The sequence below is a fragment of the Cryptotermes secundus genome, unplaced genomic scaffold (assembly GCF_002891405.2).
Source record: "Cryptotermes secundus unplaced genomic scaffold, Csec_1.0 scaffold770, whole genome shotgun sequence".
Taxonomy (NCBI): domain Eukaryota; kingdom Metazoa; phylum Arthropoda; class Insecta; order Blattodea; family Kalotermitidae; genus Cryptotermes; species Cryptotermes secundus.
Genome location: NW_019723912.1, coordinates 374,740 through 382,603, shown reverse-complemented (window position 1 = coordinate 382,603; position 7,864 = coordinate 374,740). Strand labels below are relative to the sequence as shown.

Genomic DNA, 7,864 nt, shown 5'->3' with positions numbered 1-7,864 from the left:
TGGGGGGGGGGGGGGGGGGTGGAGTCCAGCTGGGCCCTCTCGGCTCGGCGTCCACTGACTGGCCTCTTGTAGCCTGCCCCGGGTGATTATGATGGCAGAGAATTTGGTGGAATGAAGATTGGCAGGGGAAACCGAAGTACTCGGAGAAAACCTGCCCCAGCGCCACATTGTCCACCACAAATCCCACTTGACCAGACCCGGGATCGAACCCGGGCCGCCGCGGTGGGAAGCCAGCGACTAACCGCTTGAGCTATGGCGCGGCCCCGGGATTCTTGTCTTTATCATGACGCCTAGAACAGCCGACGAAGCAAGTACTGGGTTAAAAGCAACCGAAACCGAAAGCTGCAGAACTCTTAACAGCTTAATGCTAAAGCTGAACCATTCCAGCCAATTGCTTCGTGCACGCATGCGCATTCTGACTCGGCTCTTACGTCACTGCACCCCAACTGAGAGAGCTCACAGCGGATCCGAGAAGCGAGAAATTAGCAAAACTTTGTCGTGTGCTTACCGCGCGTTCAAGTCCAAACACTACTTAGCTGAACTTTGTTATAATGAGAGGTGACCTCGGGACGTGGCGAGCACGCGACGAGTTACAGAGCGGTGCTCATGAAATCCTGTCGAACTACTTTTACTGATGCCTTCCGCCAGCTCACAAGCACGGTAAGAGCAACCTGGGTTCGTAAACTTTATGAAGACAAAATTCAGCGTGGGACTGAGGCCTTCCAAGGTGCAGAAATCTTAACACTGGCTTTCAACTGTGAGACGTGTCATCACGTAAAACTGTCATCAGCACGTCGTGACATTTCATCACGCTTTCGAAATCGCCTGACGAGTGGGCCTACTTTACATCCGGTTTATAAATACGGGACGTTTCGGAGCGGGTACGTTTCGCGATGTAAGGTCTGCTGCATAAATTGAGCAGTGCCCTCTTTACAGATGGGTTCGACGTCGATTTATTAAGGTGCAGCAGGCCTCTAACAATGCGTCAGAGGCAGCAACCGTTTCGCAAGGCCTCTGCCAAATACAGCTGGGTAGATAACCCGCCCCCATCACAGATATTGCGGGCATGTCTGCTGACGGACCTACAGTCAGAAGTCGCAGGTGCTTCCCGTCCTTATACGGATTAACACCAGCCAATCAAGGCTAACGAGCAGCCACATGCCCGTCACCTTCTGACTGCAATATCCGCCCTACAGAAAAGTTAAAATGTTCCTGTTTATTAATACGACCGGCTTTTCTCTTAAATCTTGTTTCGATCAAGCGTCTTTGAAACTGACGGGGCACAAACTGCCTCACTTGTCTGACCGTCTATATCACACGCAGCAGCCAATCTGAGGTTCTCGGGCGAGACTATGAACCAGTGCTTATTCTTCTACCTGAAGATGGAAGCAATGTTCCCACGAAACGATAGTCACGTCCCAGAACTTCTGTTAATGACACTGACTGCTCAGGGAGAAGGCACTAGAAGGATTTCAGTGGAGTCGCATAAGAGACCTGATGAAAGCAGGAACTGGGCTCGGAAATTAATGCTGGGCCTGTGTGACGTAGAAACGTGGCGTCAGTGCGTCGCCTGATGGCTCAGCTGAGCGGTGCACTTCCGGTTTCTACGAAGAAATTCAATTTGAACAACTCTGCCACGTTTATACACCCCCAACTCAGAGCAGGTGCACGTTGCCCTGTGTAAATATGTGCCCACCAGTAATGGTTCCTGCAAGGGCTATTGAACCACACTGTGTGAACTATAGAGGAAATTTAGCTTCAAATGATATCAAAGGATGATTACGTAAACTGAAATGAAACTCAGTATCTAATCGCACTGTCCCGGAATTTGCGGGGACACTCAATGTAACCGAGCAGACCCAACTTAGATGAACCAATGTCTTCCGTGTAAGCGTCAAGGGTAACTCCTTAAGATGTTAACACTTTCCCACTGCAGGATCTGCAGTTTCTCCTCACGACGTCACGAAACTGTCGCGTTGTGCCCTTCAGCAGACCCACCACGTAGTGGACCGTGCCACTTTCGGGGTTTCGAGGCATAACTCCTTACAGGAACGAATTCGAAGAAATTTGGTAAGTGGAGTTTACGAACAGGCCTACCCGAAACGTCTGAAAATATTTTTTTTTCTCATTTTGTCTTAATGGGGTTTGAAAATGGAGATTTTCTGAAGAAGTTCAAGTCTTTTATGTAACATGTTTTCCTTAATTATACGAGCAACATTAATTTTTCAAACTGAGTGTTATTCCTTCTGCAGAGTTGTAGCCACTGCGCCCTGCGTTGCTGACAAGGAAAGGAATCACACGTCGGGCCTGCACATTGTAAAGACAAGAGGCGCCGTCTTATTTAACAACTATCTGAAGTAGCACAACATAGAATTGAGGTTAGAAATCTCCACTGGGATGCGTCACAGTAGAAAGTTCAAGCAGGAAATGCAAGAGGAGTTGCGACAGCTCCGACACAGCGCTCTCACCTGAGACTCCTGCGAGGATTACAAACACGGCCACAAAGACGCAGTGGGGAGCTGTGATGCCACCAGTAACTTGCGAAAACGTCCAAGTAGCTGCAGCCCTTCGATGGGACGGGCGGTCATGTTCCATTGCAATGTTGCTGCTGTGTGACGTCACATACACTCCCGCTATTACCAGCAGCCAAGAGGAGAGCACCACAACTGTCTGACAGCAGCACGCTGCTAACCACCTCACTCGCTATAAAGAGAAAGTCTGCAGCTCCTTGCCCCTTCCAGCCACCCCATGTCTCCCTCCTACCACTGCATCCTACAATGTCTCTCGCAACAATGGCGGAAATCCGCGCGGAGCTTGCAAAATATTGGACCTCGGGTTCTCATGGCGGTGCCTTCTGTCCACCAGACTGCACGGCCTCACAGCCCAGACGACTAACTCCGTGGAGCTGAGTCCTCGAGAAGCTGCCAGTAGCTCAGATATCCAAGAATGTCCCAACATGTAGATATTTTCATTGTTAAATCACGAGGTGCATGTGCCTTTATGGGACAATAGCCATCGCGTTTATTTCAAATCCCACTTTTCGATAATCCAAGAAGGCCTAGAAGAACGTGCTGGAAACTGATATCAGTTCAAGGAGGATCAGATACAATAAGCACACACACACACACAGTTAATCGGGAAAGGTGAATGAAAAATATAACTCGTTAGACCTAGACGTAAATGGAAGCATAATATTAAAACGGACCTTAAAAGAGCAGTGTGGGAGAGTGTAGGATGGACAGATCTGGCTTAGGGCAGGATTCAGAGACAGATGAACATGGTAATGAGCAGGGCCCGGATTTTGATGACGTGTCATCTTTTTTTCTTGTATCCTATGCGATGCTCTTAAATATATAAATCTCGGATATGAGCTGCTGGTTACAGAAATGTAAATTGTATACGTAATTTTTTTGTATTTTTTTTTTTTTTTACATTTTTAGGTTTAAGGTCATTTTTTCATTTTTAAGATAATTTTTTGGTAAATTTTTGGACTTTTAATGGCATTTCTTGTCATTTTTGGCCATTTTAGGGAATTTTCCTTCATATGTTTTCTGAAATGTGAATAACATGGAAGCGAAGTGGTCTTTCTTTTCTCCTCTAGGTCATTTTTCTGGATTTTTTTCGGTCATTTCATAGGTCATTTTTTGAACATTTTCAGGTCATCAAAATCCGGGCCCAAATTCTCTACGCATTTCTTAACTTCTCAGCCTGTTGCACTCACGTATAACCACTACCTCAATAACACAATGTTCTCGTCCTGTAACTTCATCAAGTGCTCACACGTCTGGGCCTGTTCCAGCTGCGTTCCAAGCAATTCGCAAACCCTGACCTTCCGAGTTTTCGAAAGTAGAACAGACGAGAGAGACTGCAGACTCGAAACCTCGCCAGACATAGGCTATTTACTATGAATATTGAAGCAGTATGTTTCAGCGAAATACTGATACCCACCTACCAGACTACACGGTGTCACAATGCAGACGACCGCAATATGAAGCGTTTCTTGGCTAAGACTTTCCTGTTTTATTCACTCCTCCCCCCCCCCCCTTCACAAGACTCGACAAACTCGTAATAGCTTAGAAAACGTCGCAAAATCATCTAAGAACGATCAAAGACTAAATTTCAAACTTGCGTTTATAGCAGAATGTCGATTCCTCATTAATTCACGCTATGATGTCCTTGAGAGATGGAAACATTTCTCAATCAGAGTGAACACGGCGGGTAATTGATTATTTTGGGCTTGCAACATCAGCCTGACAGCCTGCGCCGTCTCCGCGTGGAGCCTGATGTACCAATTGGTGGCAAAAGGTTGCCGTCAGGGCAGACAGTCAAGGCCGGCGCTGCTCTGTTTACTGGCCCAAGTGCGCCCAAATGGGCCTACATGAGCCGGAATCAGTCTCTAAGAACCCTTTAAAGCACAGACAGAATGTTGTGATACAGACTTCGGCAACAGATCCCCCGTTTGTTTAACTGCCAAAGACTGTAAACACATGACAGCACGTCCTTATACAAAGTAACGTCCCTTACTCATAGGGTTAAGAAGAGGTGCATGCAGGCAACGAACTCTTGTATTCGGCCATGTTTCCAAAACTCTGCCACAAAATCTTCCGCGATACTGGCCCACTGGTGTAGCGTCACATTGCAATCCGCCTCGATCTATATCTATCGAAGTAGTCTGCAACGATTTTGGCATAAAATGACTCGTCAGTGACTCAGAACAGAGTCCCCCCCCACCATCACCTACGGCGCTCACTGTGGCCGACCTGTATCCTGGCAGAACGAGAATAACACAGACACATCGCAAGGCCACAAACTTCACCGCTGGACCGCATGTGAGTCACTTCATTCCAAGTCAGTCGCACCTCCCCATCACACCGGCTCCTTGCCCCTCCCTCCCCTGGTATATTCACGGGTTCGCCCAGGCGGTAATGCTTCTGGCACTCCCTCGGTTCGAACCTCGAATGGCACATCTACTACTCTTCACTAGGTCTGCCTTGAAGTAGGCCACGACCACTTCTTCCCCATTCGATATTCACTATCATCGAGTGATTCAGCTATAGGCCCACAGTCCAAGCTACTAACCTCGCAGGTATACGTATTTAACATGAACACCCTCACTGTGTAATTATCTCCATTCCCTCTCCCTTGTCTCCTACGTAAGTAAGTGTGCCTTCAAACTACTGTAACAAACACTAAACAATACGTAGTAAAGGTAAAGTTGTCCCTGGAGGCCCATACGGTTGTGAGACGTCGAGGCTTCCACATTTTCTAGACCATCGGCTCACAGATGGCGGTGAGGCTGTCAGTCTTACGCGCCGGATGCCCTTTACCCCCAGGAAGATTCGTGGTTCTTATTTCCGTTAGAGGCTGAGTTGAGCAGGTGGAAGGACTACGTTGCCTTGGAAACAGAATCGACTGTTGCTCGGCGGACCATTGTTGGTTGATGAATGCAAAACAACAGTGAATGCCTCTGACCAGATAATTCAAATTCCTTTGGTATGGTAGTGAAAGGGGGCAAAAATGCCCTCAAGAAACAGCATCCCCATGATGAGAAACAGGAATACGTGACCAGCAATGAAGAGCAATCTCAGGATATGCCAACAAGGGAGAGAAGTATGCCAAACGGTAAACGTTTTGTGTGTCGGAGCTACAAATAAATATACCGAAGGACGTTGGTTACCTCAAGTGGAGGAGGGGTCAAAGGGTCACTTAATATACATAAGAACCACAGTCAGTGTTTATCTACATATCAGTGAGAATGTAAATATTCTTAGGCAGCCAGTGAAAGTAGGCGCAAGGCCCGAACAAGCCAGTGGACTTCCTCTAACAGTGGGGCTTGCCGCAAACAGCCGGCTACGTGCAATTCGTCGTCTGTTCACTTCCGAATGCAGTGAGGAAGGTCATATTCGTCCATCTCCCTCAGTTCGCCCACACACGTCACATCACATATGCGTATAGCTCAAGCAACCCCAGCTGGTAGAACAGGTCCTCCCCCCCCCGCCCTTCTCCGGCAAACACTACTTGGGCTACGAATCCACTACACCGGAGCCATCTGTGATCTTCACAAGCAATTACTAGTGCCGAGACTGAGTCATACCTCCACTCCCATGTAAGTCTTCACGTGTTCACGTGTGTGGTTAATTAATTAAACCCCGGAAAAACTTTACCTTCACTGATGGACCTGAATTAAAAAAGGGACGATCATCTTTGGCCTCAAAACTTCAGCGCAAGAAGACTCGTATGTGCCTTAAGCACTCCTTGAAGTCAGTGTTTAAACGTACGTTAATTAGGGCCACTTGCTGTCGCTGTTGTTACACAGGAAACGAGCCCCATTCCAAGGATTACATAATTGTATGTTTGGAGCAACGAACGCAGGTATCAAGCGCCATAAGGCGCAATTACAGAACGGTTACTCGCAAAATGAGATTTCGCCACAATGCTAAATGCATTATCCGCACCATAACAACACTACTGACACGCACAGACATGGCCCAAAGGAGAAAAATCGAGGTTAATGCAAAACTGTGACGCAATTCTGCGCGATCCCGGACACACATCTCCGACGCCACAGGATCCAAGGCTGCCCTCGACGTAACTTTAGCACTGCTATATACCTGTAAGGTTGAACAGACCCTTGGAACAGCGACCGTTTTCCAGTTTCCATGGACTATAACGCCATAGCAGAACCAAGAAAAGGTAGCAAAAAGGCTTCCATCCAAGATTTGAGGCTTTTCACGGCGGTGGCTATGAAGAATTCCGTCTTATGGGATGTGGCGCCGTGTAGATACTGTATAAATCGCCGTTTCGGATGAACGTATCGCCTCCATCTTCAGAGTAGAAAAAATCCGCGAGCGAGGAACCAGCGTGAGCTCCACATCCCAGAAGACGGCATTCTTCGAAAAGGCTTCTAGACTGCACAATACACCGACTGGACTGCCCTTACGAAAAAGGTAAGGGAAAAATCACGGAAGTGAAAACGCATAACGCATGGAACAGAGAAAGGATTGTGAGAATTGCACGCAGATATTTAAAGGAAAATTAGAAGAGACCACTTCTAAAGGAAAAAAATAAAAATAACCTCGGATAAATGGGAAGTAAAGATAAACAAGCAACAAGAGTGTGTATGGTGGAACAGAGAATGCGATTAAATAATGAGAATCAGAAAAGCAAAACTGCTTACGTGGAAATACTGTGACACTGAAGAGACATTTTTGGAATACAGAAACAGGAAACTGGAACACTTCCTGCGAGGCGTCAAATAAAGAAAGGGTTATGGTCCTTTTTATTATTTTCGTTCCAACCACGCCTTTTGCCTCTTCTCCGGCCAACGGTACGGATCTCCCAGTTTCCCAATGCATGCTACATGCCCTGCTTACTTCCTTGACTTCGATTTGACCACTCCAGTAATAATTATAGGCGCTCCCCATTAAGCATTTTCCACCCTCCTTCTGTTCCTACCCCCCTAGCAGCCCTAAACTCTCAGCACGTAAACAGAAGAATGGCTCTGGCTTACCTTCAAGGTGCAACTGAAATCGTTATCCGAATCACTTTCACTTTTAGTACTTTCTTTTAAATCTACTCAACTACCCTTAAATGTTCGTCTTTGTGACAACTCGGCGCCAAAACTCTGCAAATCAGCTGTCGAGAAACGACAGATCGATTACGTTCAATTTGACTATCGAGATATTTCTGTTCCGTCGTGTATATAGCAACTGCCATCTGTTCCAAACGCGACAAACTAGGAAGCACGCGTGAGTGCGTCAACTGTGTATACCTCTGCGGTACAGTAGGAAAAGAAACCCGCAAAATGGCTGGCCCTTCTCCCTTTCTGAACCCTCCGGTCGGTACGTGCAGACTGTGTCCCGCA

The 7,864-nt window shown here is 47.1% G+C and overlaps 1 protein-coding gene across 3 annotated transcripts in view; it reads right to left on the bottom strand.

Moving 5' to 3' along the window:
- The window catches only part of LOC111862142 (dual oxidase), a 73,071-nt gene extending 65,467 nt beyond the window's left edge, over nucleotides 1-7,604 (bottom strand). Inside the window, exon 1 of one of the 3 annotated variants that reach the window (XM_023847316.2) lies at nucleotides 7,511-7,604. Coding sequence is in view for 1 of the 3 variants with exons in the window: in XM_033750573.1 (XP_033606464.1) it covers nucleotides 2,469-2,595 (127 nt within the window). In the remaining 2 variants the exon portion in view is untranslated. Of the gene's footprint in view, nucleotides 1-2,468; nucleotides 2,675-6,164; nucleotides 6,246-7,510 lie in introns of those variants that run through there. The other 2 variants (XM_033750574.1, XM_033750573.1) reach the window with 2 other exon arrangements.
- Between the last annotated feature and the right edge of the window lie 260 nt (nucleotides 7,605-7,864).